Consider the following 17,866-nt stretch of genomic DNA (forward strand, 5'->3'; position numbering starts at 1 on the left):
GACTGAATGGTGGAGAATGGAAGGATTTATATTCCTTTTATATTCCTTCATCTGGTCTTTGCTTTCTTTCTCACTGCAGGGCCAGTGCAATGTGTAACATGTTCACACTGATACAATAGGACTGGGTGTTTTGTTAATATGATTTATTGGATTAGGGATTTTCTGTCTTCACTGTGAGTCATATTGTGTTGGGAGGGGTGCACAGAGGGAGCTCAACAAATCTCATTGTACATATGTTGTGCATTGCAGGGGTGGGTTCTAAAATTTTTTACTACCGGTTCTGTGGGCGTGGCTTATTTTGTGGGTGTGGCTTGATGGTCATGTGACAATTATTTAGGATTTAGCACAGGTACTGGTCTACCAGGCTTTTAACTACTTGCAGAGCTGTACTGGTCTACCCATTTATTTTTGCAGGCACTGGTCTACCCATTTATTTTTGCAGGCACTGGTCTACTCATGTATTTTTGCAGGCACCGGTCTACTCATATATTTTTGCAGGCACTGGTCTACCCATTTATTTATACAGGCACCGGTCTACTCATTTGTTTTTGGAGGCACCGGTCTACCACCAAACTGCCTTTTACCACTGATCAGCTGTAGGGCGGCCCTTTGAAGCTCTGCGGCAAGAGTTTAAACAGTTTTTCCTTATAGCCCATCAGCTGGGACTCAGGAGGCAGCAATAGATTGGGGGTGGGGCCAAATAAAAGATAAGAATAACGCGGAGGGGCGCAGAACCGGTTCAGTGACGTCATATCATCACCGCTACCAGCTCCGCGGAACCGGGCCGAACCGGGAGGAACCCACCACTGGTGCACTGACAATAAAGATTTGAAATTGAACAAAGGCTGCTAACGACCAGAGGACTGCAAAGAATATAAATCCTTGCATCCTTCCATTCTGCACCATTCAGTCAGAACTAAAGAAGCTTCTTGGATGAGAAGCAATACATTGTTCACATTTTCTGGGTGGTCATAGGGAATTCTTTAATCAGTTCTTATTCTTCCATTCAGCTCTAACTGACTCAGCTACAAAAAAGGCTGACCCACCTTAACCCTTGCCAGAGTTAGTGTGTTGTCTGAATGCAACTGAATGTGTGAAGCAGGTTCTTCAAATAAAACTTCAGGTAGTCCTCAATTTACAACAGTTCTCAACGGTTCATTTAGTGACCGTTCAAAGTTACCATGGCACTGAAAAAAAGTGACTTATGGCCATTTTTCACAGTTGCAACCTTTGTAGCATCCCCATGATCATGGGAATCAAAATTCAGATGCTTGGCAAAATGGTTCATACTTACAACCATTGCTAAGTCAAGAGATCAACTTTTGCAACCTTTCGACAAGCAGAGTCAATGGGAAAGCCAGATTCACTTAACAACCAGGTTACTAACTTATCAACTGCAGTGATTCACTTAACAACAAGAAAGGTCATAAAATGGGGGGGGAACCAAATGTCTCACTTAACAACAGAAATTTGGGGTTCAATTGGGGTCATAAGTTGAGGACTAGCTGCATTGTCTTAACATGTCTTTATTTATTTAGGTAGTTCTTTATTAAATCCATACGCTGCTCATCTCACTGCCAAGTGATTCTGTGTATGTACAAGTCAATCTACTGCACCACCAGTGACCTATTTTCTGGAAGTAGCGAAGAATAGGCAGGTGCTATTTAGCTGGGCATAAATCTATTCAATTACTCAATTATAAAATTTTAATGCTTGGACTTTAATATTTTATTGTAATTATAGACTTGCCTTTCAGATTCTGATTCAATTAGACAGTTAGATCCAATTTGTGCTTTCAAATATGTGCTTGCTCTATTGTGCCTCATTCTCTGAACTAACAGAGTGATTCCTGTAAACCCCTGTGGATTGATCTGTCTCCCTGGGCAATCTCATTTCTACACAAAATGTGAAGAAAGTTGTCTTACAGGGTGAAACCACTAATCCCCTATCTCAACACTGTCAATACTGCAGTAGCTGACCAAGGTTTAAAATCCTAATAGCTGTTGACACTTTTTGGAGCTTTTTGTTCTACTTTGTTACGGAATGTGATTGAACCAGAATAGAACTGGAACGGACCTTGGAGGTCTTCTAGTCCAACCCCCTGCTCAAACAGGGGACCCTATATCCGTGATGGCAAACTGAACCGGGGCAACGGCTCGCATGCCCACAGAGAGGGCACTGTGTGGCACACAGCGCCCTCTCTGTTGGCACGCGAGCCATCACCCCAATTCAGTTCCGCCACGCATGCATGCGCACCTCCCGCCAGCCAGCTGGTTGTCGGGTCTCTGCCGTGCATGTGCGGGGGGGGCACATGCATGCGGGGGGCACACATGTGTGGAGCGGTGCGTGTGCACGGGTGGTGAATGTGCGGGGTGGTGCAGGGGACCACGTGCGTATGCGGGGGGACGCATGCGGGGAGGCAGTGCAAACATTGCATTTTGGGGGTTCCGGCACGCGCTTGCGTGCTTTGGGCACTCGGTCCGGAAAAGGTTAGTCATCATTCCCCTATACCATTTCAGACTTGTGGCTGTTCAGATTTTTCTTAAAAACCTCCAATGATGAAGCACCTACTTCATCTGCCTAGTTATTAATTCACTCACTTAATTGTTCTAATCACAAGTCTCCTATCTTCAAACTCTTATACTAGTCACCTGATCTCTCCGAAATCTAACGCATCATAACCTTTAAATACTTGTATATTCTGCACCAGAAAGTGTACACTGGAGGAAAAAAGAACTATTAAGAAAATAAGATGACATTTTGCAAGGAGGTCAAGTCTCTATTCCTCATTAAAGCAGCTGCCTCTTTTGCTCTGTACAAATGTGAAAATGATGCAGCTCCTTTAAAGGGGTGTTTCATTTGCGTTTTTAACACAATTCTTAAAGAAGCCTTTAAAAAGATGTGGCTCTTTAATGCGTAGCAGAAAAATAATCACACAAATACCCAAGCACTTCTTCTGATCATTTTCCAAGCATGTTTAACCCTACAAATAGATGGCTAAAGTGGTTAATATAAATAAAGCTAGGTTCCTTATCTTAATTTATTCCTCTATAGTTAGATATGTTTTATCCTTATCCTCCAGCTCTAACCCCTTCAATTACCCAAAGATATCCTGCTCTCTTTTGTATTTCTGTCCATAGTCCCTTGCTTGGAATTTGAAATGGCTACAAGCAATTACATATTATAAGGAAAGAGGATATTGGACCAGACAGGTCTCCAAACTGATCAAATGGGGGCTTCCATATCTTCCTAGGTCCAGCTTAATTCTTTGGAGCAGGGGTTTCTATAATATTTACCTCAAACTGAATAGCTCCAGATGGTAATTGATAAATAAATCACTAAAACAGCCATCAAGAGCAGATCCAGAATCAATATATTACACAAAGAATGAGGTAAGAAGAAGCTAAGAAAGAAACTGACTTATTTATACAAAGTACAATATCTTCTACAAAGGTCACAAGGAGTTCGTTGGGAGTTTGGCTAAAATGAAATATGAAATATGAAAATAATCCACAGTGACACACTGAAGTCCAATCACTGAAAGTCAATAAACGTTGGTTTAAGTGGACTGAAATGGAATTGTGCTTATCTGCTCCCTTCCTCTTCTAGTCAAATTAAACCAGTTTCTTTTGTGAGGGAGAACTGTGGTTGATGCTGGCCATTTTTCATTATGCTTTATAAAAGAACAAGAGCATAGTCAATCTTGATCTAATAAGCCATCATGGTTTATTTAGCAAAGAACATGTCTGAATTATTTTTTTTTAGTAAATTGCAATGATAGTCTTTCTGAAGAAAGCAAAATATGATTCTCTGATAAACCTCTAAAGCAGCTGCAATTGCTAAAAGAAATGACCAACATGTTAATCAATATTTGTTCAAATAGTATTCCAGTGAAGTAATAAATGTCATTTGACTTGCAATTTTAAGCAAGCTCACATCATTTGCATTTCCTAAATTAATAAGCAAATTTATCTCAACTTTCTGATACAAGGCTCCATACAGTACATGGAGACAAAATACATACTGTACCTCCAAGAACATGTTAAAGGTAAAGGTTCCCCTCACATATATATGCTAATCGTTCCCGACTCTAGGGGGCGGTGCTCATTTCCGTTTCAAAGCCGAAGAGCCAGCGCTGCCCGAAGACATCTCTGTGGTCATGTGGCCGGCATGACTAAACACCAAAGGCGCATGGAACGCTGTTACCTTCCCACCAAAGGTGGTCCCTATTTTTCTACTTGCATTTTTTACGTGCTTTTGAACTGCTAGGTTGGCAGAAGCTGGGACAAGTAACGGGAGCTCACCCCGTTACACAGGTTATTACTAGGGATTTGAACCACTGAACTGCCGATCTTTCGATTGACAAGCTCAGCGTCTTAGCCACTGAGTCACCACGTCCCCTTAACCATGTCCCCAAGAATGTGTACATGTACATAAATAAAACTTGCCTGTTCTTTAAACAAAGAAGAATTTGAGTGGAATTGACTTGTAAAGAAAAATATCTTTTCAATAGAAGTTGACGACTCCTTATCATATTATGGAGACATCTATGTATGTACCTTTATTGACATCATTACAAAAGTGATTTGTCACTGCCTTCTTCCAGAGGGTTTTTCAATTTTCCAGATTAGCCTAGAAACCTGGCTTGCAATGATAGCCAAGTACTAACCATTTTCAACGTTTCGGTTTTGGAGACCAGCCCGTTTAGCTTTTTGAGACCAACCCAAGTGAGATTTTTAGCTATGCAAAGCTGAGTTGGGCAGGGCATATCCCAATATATAAGTTTCCTGGGAAAGTTCATATTTACAGTCCCAAAGATGCTTTTTCCAAAAGGCAAAGTGGACTTTCTTGGTTTTTTTTTTCTTTGAAAAAGTTTCACTTCTCATCCAAGAAGCATCTTCAGTTCTTAGATGAGAAACAAAACATTTTCAAGGGAAAAAACCAAGAAAGTCCAGTTGTCTTTTGGAAAAGCACCTTTGGGACAACCATGACCTGGATGATTGAGCATCTTCACAAACATCATACTTACAGGTTCCAGGACTTCTGATTCTGGGGCCTTTCCATCCTCTTCTTCCGGTGCTTCATTCTCCTTATTGTCAATCCAGGTGGCCGTATCCTGAGCAGAACAAGTGCTAATTAAGTCTGGCAAACTTGTAGATGGATAATGAAGAACATCTTCTTCTGCTCCTTCCTACAAGGGAAGAACGATACATGCCATTATATATATATTTGTTTATTATTTATTGGTTCAATTTATATGCCGCCATTCTCCAGAGACTCAGGGCGGCTTACAATGCGTTAAGCAATAGCCTTCATACTTTTGTATATACCTGCTTAGTAGGGCTTTCGCCCCCCCCCCCCCCCAAACAGTGTTCTTTTTTATACAAAGTCAGCTTATTGCCCCCACAATCCGGGTCCTCATTTTATCTACCTTGAAAGGATGGAAGGCTGAGTCAACCTTGAGCCTGGTGAGTTTTGAACTTGCAGTAATTGCAGGCAGCTGGTGCTACTTAACAGCACTTTAGTCTGCTGCGCCACCAAGGCTCTTATGAGTATATTCATTCAATAGTTGGTACAGCAACCCTACAAAGTAAGCATCACACTATAGATAATGATCAGTTGCCAAGATTTCCCTTGGCTGCTACAGTAATACTGGAAAAGGTTTTTTTTTTTTAAAGTTAATTTTCATCTTTGATGTACCTGAGATCATTGGACATGTTGAAGAATGAATTAACTCATTCAAACATAAAGTCCTTGTTTAAGTCCTTTGCAATTGTGATAAAAAAAATAATTTTGTGACAAATTCCTGCATTTACGTTTACAAAGCAAAGCCAAACTAAGATCATAAACACAATCATGGTTTCACTTAGCGACCGCTTCACTTAATGATCAAATTGTCAGCCCCAGTTGTGGTCCTAAATAAGGACTCCCTATAATCCTTCCATACTTGTAGGCAACCTATTTCCATAATCTCAACACTTTGTTGTAAACTAGGTGAGATGGGCACCACATAAATTTCATAAATAAGCAGCAGCTTCCTATCAAAATAATTGCTTTTCATATAATTGCCATGTAGCAGGTTTCCAGCCACCCACTTTGCTATTTCTAAAGTATTTTAGCTGGTTTTATAGATAGTTTTTTTGGAAAGTTACTCTAGGATAAGGGAATTGAAAGACTGCCTCTGAAGGAGTGGATATCTTGACTAGAGGGAAACCACTGTTTCCAGCATTACTAGCCAAACATTCACAGCTCTTTTCCAATCAGTAAATTCACCAAAAGGTACAGCTAAGAATTGCCTTTTCCATGGACTCCATTTGACAAATGCCATTCAGAGTCAACAGTTGATTCTCCAAGTGATGGGAGATCAAGAACAAAACGTGTTTGGGCAAAATACTCCTTGGTTTCACTCGCAAAAATGGATGCCACACTGTTTTTAATTAGTTTAGTTAGCTTTGTGCTTTTATTGCACAACTGACATATAACTGATAAAATCCATATTGTTACCCACCCCAGTTGCAATAATAAAAGAAACGTATGCTTTTAGTTCACATAAAACATGTTTTGGCAGAGCTACTTCCTCCAAGATTTTAAGTCAGCTCCACAGAAGGTGTAAGTGCAGGAAGAATTTATGGAAAGATGGAGCAATTTGGCAAGGAGCCAAACTCCATCAACTAAGATTCTAAATGGCTTTAACTGATACCAATCAGAGAGAAAAACAAGGTGTTGCCAAATATGTTGGATAGTTAATAACTACAACTGTTGCTGAAGTCACTTTAGTGTTGCACACCTTAAGACTTGTTCCACTAAACATGAACACAATTGGATAGTTGTTCAATTATAGGACTAGAATTTAAATTTATACCGAGTCATCTATAGAGGGTCTCCAACCTTGACAACTTTGCCAAGGTTGGAAATCCCTGACCTACAATACATATTAAGTCTGAAAATATACTTGAACAACTGAAATTATTTTTATTATCCACTTCAAGGATTGGGAATCTTTGATCTTCTAGCTGTTTTTGGACTACTGTTACCATCATTTCTGATAATCAGCCAACCTGATGTGAGAGGTCAACAATAGCTATCTGCTGATTTCCCATTCCCTGAGTTATCTCATCACAAGATAGTAAGTACCTTCTCAGAAAGTCATAGTAGGATTCAATCAATCTTACATATGGTATGATATAGTTGATTAAGACGCCTGCAGAACAGGGAAATGGAGCTTCAACCTGGCTAAAGATTGAACCAGATTTCTATACCATGTTGAAGATGAACTCAAAAAGCCTGCACTTATTGGAAGTTTCAGAAATTTTTAAAAATAAAATGGATGCTTTAAACATCTGCAAGGTTTTAACGCTTCCATTTTACTCTACAGTATAACATCCTGATTTTAAAAAGTGGTCTTATTCCACCTGCTGTCAACTCCAATTCCCAGTTGATTCTCTCCATGGTTTTAATGGCCCTTCATAGAAAAAAAAAAGTTTTCCAAGTCCTGAACTAATTGATCAAATCCTCTCATAAGGTAGATTCGTAACGTTGATGTCCATCCATCCATTCTTTTCTTCTTCGTCAGTTTTGCATTTTCAACTAAACTAAACTAAAGGTGGTGATCACATTTTATGAAAAGAACCTTGTAATCTTCTATGCTTTCTTCAACATATGAAATCATATAAATAAAATTACTTACCCTGCTTGCCACTACTAGGTACACAAGGCCTTCAGCTGACCGAAGTAGAGCAACAGCATCTTGATGGGAGAGACCAACCAAAGACTGGCCATTGATCATTAGAAGCTCATCACCCACCTTCAGCCTGCCATCTCTAAGAAAACAAAGAATAAAACAGGCTTTATACCATTCAGAAAGCGCTGCCTCATGTGCTTAGCTTCTTCAGACTTAAAAAGAGGACTTGACAAGCTGGAAAACTCATGATGATATCAGAGGTCAAAGGCTGTAGCTAAAATATTCCTTAGTAAATGTTTACCTCCATCCCAAGATTAAGAAATGGACAAATAAGTGGCCATGCTTGATCTGGAAAACATGACTCCATCCCATCCTCTTCAGAGGGAAATTTCAAGGTGAACATCAGAGGCTGTGTCTGCATTTTGTTAATAATGAATATTCAACTCCATGTTTACTTAACACTTTCCTCTGGAGAGTCTCAGAGTGCTTTATAAACTCGAACAGCATCACTAATAAGTAGGTCAGCTCTACTACTGAATTTTCACTCATTTGTTCTGGAGTAGTTAACTCTGCATGGACTCATTCTGGTCCTGGCCCTCAATCCTTCCCAGCATTAGGTATTGAGATGCTATTCTTAATGGTCAAGTCCCTTTAAGCAATTTTTTTTAAGTCATTAGAAATGTCCACTCCACGCTAAGGCTCCTAGGCTTGAGAATTTGGTCTAATTTCTCATTTGGGAAAGGAAATCCCACAATTCACTGCCAGAAACTGATGTCAGAAACGCAAACAAACAAAAACTTTTTCCCAAGAGAATTCTTAAAGACAAGAATTCTCACGTATCACTTTTCTTTTAAGAATTTGCCTTTAAGGTTTAGTACTTAAAAGTTAGATTGCACCCCACCCAACATGGATTGTATTTTCAATACTTTGAAGGGCTGCACCTAGCTTGGCTAATGCCAAGACATTTTTTTTTTCCTGGACAAGGGCAGTCTACAACTCCCAAAAGCTACAACTTTGTAAAATGTCAGCAATTTTTTCTTTCTTTCTTTCTTGCATGGTTTTGGGCTTGGATGCAGAACTAGGTAATGACCTTGAAATCTAAGTTAGGTCATATTAAGTTAAGCCTGGAAAAATTTTTCATAGCCCCTATATAACTATCTACTTTATATTAGACCTACTGGTGCTCATACAGATAACACATACAATACTCCCTGGTGATCTATATTCCTTTTTCAGTACTAATGAAAGTTTTATCGCAGGCCAGACAGATTACATGCAGTAAATTGTGCTATAAAAGATTGGCTTTCTTTTTTTTTTTTTAATCTTACAAATTCTTCCATTCTGCAGAAAGAGGCAGAATGCTGATTCCTAATGCTGGGAGTGAGATTCTATTTGCCCCAAGACAAATTGAGTTGAAGAAGGAAACACTTAGTTACTGTAGTTGTAGTAGTATTTTGGCTTTAGATTTGCAGAAGGTCCTGGACTAGGTGCCTACAGCTGCCTTTCCCAACTTGGCTTGGAACTATGGGAATTATAGTCCAGGGGTGTGAAACTGGCATGCCTCATGCGTAGGCCACACCCACCCCAGCTCCGCGAAGGGAAAAAACATTGTGATACGTCATGTGACAGCAACGCTATGATGCAAGTTTGACACCCATGGTCTAGTGCAATGGGAGGATAAGAAATTGGTGAAGGCAGGCTGGCTTAGTTGTTGAAAAACACCAGTGAGGTATCTAATTCGTGCAATCACAACAGAGAATTTTTTTCTGTGAAATAAGTTGCCTCTGTCCTTCATTCAATTGACAGATCTCCAAAACAGCTTTTTCTTTCATTCCTCTAATCAAAATAACTCTGCTGAGAAATAAAAAGATCCAGTTACCCCGCAGATACCTTGGTTCCACCCATGTTCAGGAATTCATAGATTTTAAAACAAGTATGTACAATTTATCTGTGGCAGGTTAAAAAAAATGAATACAGGTAGTCCTCAACTTACAACCATTCATTTAGTAACCGTTCAAAGTTATAATGGCAGTAGGAAAAAAATTAATGTTTTTCACAGTATTATAGCATCCCCATGGTCAATGATCAAAGTTTGGACACTTGGCAGCAGGCATGTACTTATGACGGTTGCAGGATCCCAGGGCCATGGGATCACTTTTTGTGATCTTCTGACAAGCAAATTCAACGAGAAGCCAGATTCATTTAACAACCACTTTAATCACATAACAACTGTACTGATTCACTTAGCAAACTGTGGTTTTAAAAAAAGATCATAAAGAGGGGGCAAAATGTGCTTAGCAATGTCTTACTTAGCAATGGAAATTTTGGGCTATGGGGTAGTTGTAAGTCGAGGATTAGTCATATGTACTGATTAGCGTTGTCCTTTTAATATATTTGATATATTTTAATATATTTGAAATATATTTGAAGTCTTAAACTTTCCAGAAGCAGCTCATTCAAAACTGTTCAGTTTTCTCTACCTTTAAATGTCACTAGTAAAACAATCTATGTAGAGGATTCAAGAACCTAAGTGTGTGTGTGGGGGGGGGGGTGTTGAGAAGGATCATTTACCTTGAATCTGCCACAGGCAGGAGGACACCCCATCAAAAGGATTTTATCCCTTAGCAGGTTTTGTTTTGAGAACAAAGCACATTCATAATTTTTCTTCCTTATTTTTCAAGTCTTACATTTAGTATTCTTGCTAAATCTCTAGATACAGAGATCTGTTTCTCGGAGGGTATAACAACAAGAAACATGCATGCTTTTCCCCTCTCTACCAATAAGCTACTCGGGGTTACTGGGGCACCTTAGAAAAAAATATTTCTGAGAGAAAAAGCTTAGGAAATATTTTTAGCAAGGAGTTCTTGTGGGAATGCAAAAACAAAAACAAATGCAACATGATAAATCCAGAAGATTTGAGCAAAGCAGTGGTGAAATCCAATTTTTTTACTACCGGTTCTCTGGGCGTGGCTTGGTGGGCGTAGTGTGGCTTGGTGGGCATGGCAGGGGAAGGATACTGCAAAATCTCCATTCCTACCCTTCTCCAGGGGAAGGATACTGCAAAATCCTCATTCCCTCCCCACTCCTGGGGGAACGGTGTTGCAAAATCTCCATTCCCATCCCACTCTGGGGCCAGCCAGAGATGCTATTTGCCAGTTCTCCAAACTACTCAAAATTTCTGCTACCAGTTCTCCAGAACCTGTCAGAACCTGCTAGATTTCACTCCTGCCACCAAGCACGGCAAACGTTTTTGCAACAAGGGGGAGAGGACATTGTTGTCAGTAAAATGTAATGATAATAAAATTATAACAATAAATCACCCCTTCTTTCTGTAGAGATCCTCAGTCATCCAGGTCATGGTTATCCCAAAGGTGCTTTTTCAGAAAGCAACTGGACTTTCTTATTGTTTGTTTGTTTGTTTTCTTTCGAAGACGTTTCGCTTTTCGTCCAAGAAGCTTCTGCATCTCTGACAGGATTCACTCCCCATTCCCCACTATCCTGTCAGAGATGAAGAAGCTTCTTGGATGAGAAGCAAAATGTCTTCAAAAGAAAAAAACCCCAAGAAACTCAAAGTGCTGAAAAAGCACTTTTGGGACTTTTCCCAAAAAAAGCACACTTTTCCCTCCCTTCTTCCCTCCTTCCCTCTCATACAGTTTTCTCAGCAAGTTTTTGGAAGTGGCCCGCCATTGCCTTCTTTCTTAGGTTGAGAGAAAATGGCTGGCTCAAGGTCTTCTAACTGGTTTTGATGCCTAAGGCCAGACTAGAACTCAAAGTCTCCCAGTTTATTGATTGCTGTTGTTATATGTTGGATTTTAATACTGAAAGTTACTTTGAGAACCAATCCCGGCCAACAAGCAAGTATAAATTAGATAATGTACACATGATATCTGGTTTTGTTGTCCTTGAGCTTTTGATCCCCAGGTGTAATTAAAAGTTGGGACAGACAGACGTGCATTAAAAGACCCACACAACAAGTGCTACCTGTGAGCTGATCCACCTTCTTCCACTCGGGCAATTATGATGGCATGAGGGGAGCGTTTGGATCCACGGCCGCCAGTGATCTGGATTCCCAGCCCGTCTGTTCCCTTCATCATAGTCATCTTCCATATCCGACAGCCTTCTCTCTGGGAGGAGACATTGAAGAGAGTCCCTGTAGTGTTATTGGGAGTAAATTGGTGGGAAATCCTTCCAACTGCATTTATCTATGGAGATGCTCAGTCATCCAGGTCATGATGGACCCGAAGGTGCTTTTTCAAAAGGCAACTGGACTTTCTTTGGTTTTTCCTTGAAGGCATTTCGCTTCTCATCCAAGAAGCTTCTTCAGCTCTGACTGGAATTTTTTCAGTCAGAACTGAAGAAGCTTCTTGGATGAGAAGCAAAATGTCTTCAAGGAAAAAAACAAAGAAAGCCCAGTTGCCTCTTGAAAAAAGCACCTTTGGATCTAACTGCATCTCTTTTCTTCTGGTTGAGAGTAACTTTTGCAACAAGGAAGGTCACAAAGATGCAGAAAGTTTAACTTCCTCCTTATCAGCCAAGGAAAGTTGGCACAACGAGGAAGCACCATTAAAGCCAATAAATCTGACGAAAACTGCTCAATGTCTGCTACCTAAAAAAATAAAAAAATCACGAAACAGCAGCAACTTGTTTTCTCTGAGAGTCTTAACTAACTTTTTAGGTCAAAAGTTGTGTTTCCTTGGTTTACAGCAACCCAGGGAATTCCAAAGAAAGTATTAAAGTATCTGATGTGGGAGCTTTCCAATTCACGAAGTTAGCATTTCGTTTTTTTTCTGTCTGTCTGCTATCTTCATTCAAATGTGATTGATATTAGCTGGGCCTGGAGCCATAAAGGGACCTACCACAGTCAGGCATAATACAACACAGCTTCTTCCGTGAATGCAGTGGTGGGTTGCTCCCGGTTCGGGCCGGTTCGGGCGAGTCGGTAGTGGTGATGATGTGATGTCAGCGAACCGGTTCTCTATGACTGTGAGCTGGGACCTCCCGCCCGCCCCCACGTTATACCTACCTTTATTTGTCGTTTCTTAGGCCAGCTGAAAGGCACGGCAGAGTGGATTGCCGCACCTCAACTGGGCAGAAATCTAATGCGCTTGCATGGAGCGATTGCACGCAAAGCGCGTGCGCGAAGAGAACCGGTGGTTGAACGGTTGAACCACTGCTTGAACGGTATTGTAAACAACACTCTTTACTCACAAATATACAGATAGTCCTTGACTTACAACCACAACTGGGACTGGCACTCCTGTCAGTAAGCAATGGATTCATTAAGTGAGTCGCCTCCGATTTTATGACCATTTTGCTGTAGTCATTAAGTGAGCCACATCATCATTAAGCGAATCTGACCTTCCCCACTGACTTTCCTTGTCAAAAGCCTCCTAGGAAGTCACATATGGTGATCATGTGACTCCAGGGCACAGCAATCATAGTAAATACTTGCCAGTTGTCAAACTCCCAAATTTTGATTATGTGACCACACTGTAATTGAAGTAGGACAACTCAACCTGCCCCAGTCAACTCACAGCAGGACAAATTGCCATGGGCGACTCACCACTGGACAATCCAAGACAGAATAACTCAAGAGAGGGGCAAGCAGAATTGCAGTTCACCTAGCCTAATTTGAGGAGATTCATACTTATAGTAGTGGCCAAAATTGTGGAAACCTTTTGGGGAAAGTATATTTTCTAAAACTAGCTAATAACACCATTTTTTTTTGGAGTAGTACCATAAAATTATATATCAATGGAAAGATAATGTAATCAAGAATGTAATGCAATACCTTTTATGAAAGATTTGCTGTTAAAATAGCACTTACAGTATAAAGAAGAAAAGTGAAACACGTAGAAAAAAACGAGACATAGAAAAATTATCACATCAGTTAATACTTAGTTGGGTAACCTTTAGTATGAATTATGGCCTTACAACATCTTCCCATGGAGTGAACCAAGTCTTTTCATTCTGCGGCTGTTATAATGTGAAACCAAGATTGAAGGATTGCTTCTATTAACTGGGTTTTATTACTGGGTCGCTTCTGACTAACAAGTTTCTTTAGTCGGCTCCATAAATTTTCAATTGGGTTAAGGTCTGGGCTACTCCCAGGCCATTCCAGCAGTGGAATATGATTATCTTGAAATGCCAAAAAAAAGTGGTGTTATTAGCCATCAAACCTCAAAAATATACTTTTCCCACAAGGTTTCCACGATTTTGGCCACTACTGTAAAGCAAGACAAGGCCCACTGCAATTCATATCTCTCTCTGTCTCTCTCTCTCTGTCTCTCTTTCTCCCTCCCTCCCTCCCTCCCTCTCTCCCTCTCTCTCCTGAATTGAATTGTCCCATGGCAAGTTAGCTGGGATGAGTTGGACGGGAGAAGGTGTAAGTGCGAGGATCAGTTTTACGTCACTTTTTTCAGCATCGTCATAATTTTGAATAGTTATTAAACAAACCACTGTACGTCATGGACTACCTGTATAACAATGGCATGAAGGATTTTTCCTAATGGCTCAAGTAAAGAAGAAAACAATCCACAAAGATGCAGCCGTGCATACATTTAAAAAAAAAAAAACTCTCTCCACCAACACACACCTGAGAGATTTACTACAAAAATATATGCACAAACTTTCCAAACTGAATACAGCAGGAAACCCGTGTAGGAAGTTAGCACCCACCCCTTTCCTGGAAGAATGAAATATTTTAGGAAATATTAAAAAGGCAGAATATTATGTTTCCCTGCATGAGAAATGGAGAAGCATGTTTTAAAGACAAAGCAGCTCCCACCTTCCTGCCTCCCCTCTTGTCAATGGGCCAGAGGCAGAAACTCAATCTTTCAATCTTTGAAACTCATCTGCAACACAATAGGGCCCATTTAGCAACAGAAACTAACACAATGGGACCCATCTAGCAGCAGAAACTCACCACATGGCACCTGGGAAGATTACATCAGCCAGCAAGGCTAGCTAAGACCCCCACCCCCTGGGAGTCTGACAACCAATCAGGATACTCTTTCGGGGGCCCAGGAAGTTCAAAGCCAGAGAGGGAATAAAACCCGGGGACTTGCTCTGTCTTGACCCCCTTTTCTGTTCAGGAACTCAAACCATGTGATCCTGTCCACCATTAAACCATCTTTCCAAGCAGTCTCCATGTTTCCAGTGTCTTTTTCCCCACTTGGAGCTGAACCCAGAAGGATATTTCTTCCAACACCCATATTACATACTGAATGTTCTGAAGTGATCCACTTTAGGCCTTAGAAATCCCCACAATTTCCTGGCGCTAAGCCCAGCATGCGCTGGTGAAAAGAAGCACACCTTGATTCCTGATTTCACTTTTTTCTTGGCATTTCCTTTTGTGTTGAAAAAGAGACTTACAGTATGCTTGGAATGCTTGAAAGAGGGTGGGTTATTGGTGGGAAGAGAGGTTGTTTTTCCTACATCTGGCAGAGGGTTTTTCTCAGTAACAGCACAACAGTTGCTTCATAACTTCCTTGTTAGCAATATTTTGCCGGCAACGGGCCCCAAGGACTTAGCCTAATATTGTTTTAGGAGGAAGAGCGATACGTTTGCGGTAATTGTACAGATCAGCTTGCAGATGATAAAGATGTCATTCTAGGGCTAGAAAGCCTTTTCTTCCCCTTTTTAAAGATTTTCAACTATTCAGGGCAAATTAATCAAAATGCTGATGCTTATTATATTGCATTCCAGCTCCTTTTATCCTCTCCCACTGATATTCATACACTCTACTGAACCAAACAGACATAACAGAATTACAGTACTATTAATGATAAGTGTCATTAATCACACGCCACACTGTTTCTATATTACATCTGCTTCATAGAACACATTATTATGTAAATCAAGAAATTGGCATGGGTGGAAGAGAATATTTCGAGCTCAGGGTTGAATTGTAGAGTCCTTGGTACTTTCTGAGGTTGGCTGTTTTCTTGCAGAAATTTCATTACCAAACTACGTCACATCATCAATGGAGGAGGAGAGCAGGGTTTGTTAGGCTGTTGTTTACCGTTAGCTAATTTGGCTTTTGTAGCAAAATAAAGCTATTTCTTCCAATGCCATTCCTCTTCTTCACTGGGTGGAAAAGAACGTAGGAAGCTAGCACCCACCTCTCTCCTAGAAGAATGAAATATTCTAGGAAATATTAAAAAGGCAGATTATACCTCCCTGGATGAGAAATGGAGAAACATGTTTTTTAGGCAAGAAGCAGACTCACTCTTAATAGCCCCCACACTCTCAATAGCCCACAGCAGATGTCAGCGCTTAAGAGATAAAGAGATAGCTACAGTAGGTCTATTCGTAAGCAAATGCCCTCACCCAAGATCCAACAAAGGCAGGATTAGCCTTCTACTCATCTAGCAACAGAACTCGCCACATGGTACCTGGGGAGATTGCATCACCCAGCAAGACTCAACCAAGCCTGGGACTCAAAAGACAACCTACAAAGTTATCCCTGCATGGCCCCATGAGAGTCTGACAACCAATCAGAATACAAGCTCAAATTCAAAGCCCAACAGAGGGAATAAATCTCCCTCCCTCCCTCCCTCCCTCTCTCTCTCTCTCTCTCTCTCTCTCTCTCTCTCTCTCTCTCTCTCTCTCTCGGAGGCACTTTTATAGGTTCTCTCCTTCCTCTAGCTGGTTTCAATTGAAGTTCACAGGCAGGGGGAGATTTCACCCATGGCCCCTTTTTTGTGGAGTGCTACAGAATTTGACACTCTCTCCCTGTCTATGTGCAACTTATGACCATTCATTTAAAAGCCATTCAAAAATCCATAGCTCCTTTGAACAAATATGCAAATGTATCACTTTCCTGCTTTCAGAAGTATGGGAAATTGTTACTAGCATGGAACAAGCCAGGATATGAAGCCATAGACTGAGCTTTGCATAATATCCTGGTTTATGCACCAAGCATATGCACCAAGACAAATTCCTTGTGGTCCAATCAGAATTGGCCAATAAAGAATTCTATTCTATATTTACTTAGTAATATACTACTAATATACTATATATAATATACTTGTATATACTTAGTCTGGGAGAAGTGGTATAAATGGTTGGAGGAGAAAGGGGGAAAAGAAAAAAAAGGGGGACAAAAGAAAACTGAACAATGGTTTAATTAGGTGGAGAAATATGGAAACAAATGGAAAGATATAAATTGTGGAAAGGAAACTAGGTACCTGTTTATGTTAAATGTAAATAAAATATTTAGATTAAGAGAATATATATATATATATATATATATATATATATATATATATATATATATATATATATATATATATATATATATATATATATATATATATATATATATGATATACTAGAAATATATGTATAAAAGATAGATTAAGATAAGAAAGAGAAAATGTATAAATATAGATTACTGATGCGAAGATGTTGAAAAGAAGAAGATGTAAATATCTGTTTTTGTTTGTTGGTTTATTTGCTTGTATGTTTGTTTTTTAAATGTTCAATAAAAATATTTTTTTTTAAAAAAAGAATTCTATTCTATTATTCTGAATGACTGCTGCAACTCAACAGAGGCAGTACTGAACTATCTGAATCAATAGCCCCCACTCAGTCTAGGGCAAATGCTTAACTTTGGATGGGTGTCCCCCAGTTGTTTCTGAACTTCCCTTCTGTTTGCATCACTTAAAGAGATCTAGATGAAATTTGCATTTAAAAGAGGCATAAATGTCTCTATGCATATGCTACAAAGACAATTAGGTTGGAGCTGGAATGTAATTTTCTGTCTCATTATGTGTGAAAAATGGGTTATCTATCTTATACAACAGGCCCCAAATGAGAATAGCATTTTAGAAAAAAAAAATCATGTTGCTTCTAGGAGTTATCTGCCTGTGTCAGGAAAGCTATGAAAAAAGATGCATTTATATTGGGAGCAATCTATATCCTGAACTGCAACTCTATGACGCAACTTTTGAGAGACAGATCAAGATTGTGTCCAAAAAAACCCCCAAAACCCCCAAAAAACCCTGGGTTATAACCTGGATCGGACAGGATGCTTAAATTCTTTTGCTTTTCGTACATACTCCAGCTTCATCATTAATGAATCAAAAAGGAAGGTTGTTTGCTTATTTCCACAAGCAAAAACAGAGCTTATGCTGTTATTTGCAATTCAATAAGGTCCAAAAAAAAAAAAAAACCCTCTAC

At 39.9% G+C, this 17,866-nt stretch overlaps 1 protein-coding gene across 7 annotated transcripts in view; it reads right to left on the minus strand.

Moving 5' to 3' along the window:
* The window catches only part of PDZD2 (PDZ domain containing 2), a 324,153-nt gene that overhangs the window by 74,192 nt on the left and 232,095 nt on the right, over window positions 1-17,866 (minus strand). For all 7 annotated transcript variants that reach the window (XM_034442438.3, XM_034442437.3, XM_087885630.1 and 4 more), the window contains 3 exons: window positions 11,663-11,805; window positions 7,688-7,820; window positions 5,030-5,191 (listed from right to left, as the gene is read on the minus strand). In XM_034442438.3, coding sequence (XP_034298329.2) covers window positions 5,030-5,191; window positions 7,688-7,820; window positions 11,663-11,805 — 438 coding nt within the window. The remainder of the gene's footprint in view (window positions 1-5,029; window positions 5,192-7,687; window positions 7,821-11,662; window positions 11,806-17,866) is intronic.

This window comes from Pantherophis guttatus, chromosome 2 (assembly GCF_059756535.1).
Source record: "Pantherophis guttatus breed Tessera chromosome 2, ASM5975653v1, whole genome shotgun sequence".
NCBI classification, from domain to species: Eukaryota; Metazoa; Chordata; class Lepidosauria; order Squamata; family Colubridae; genus Pantherophis; species Pantherophis guttatus.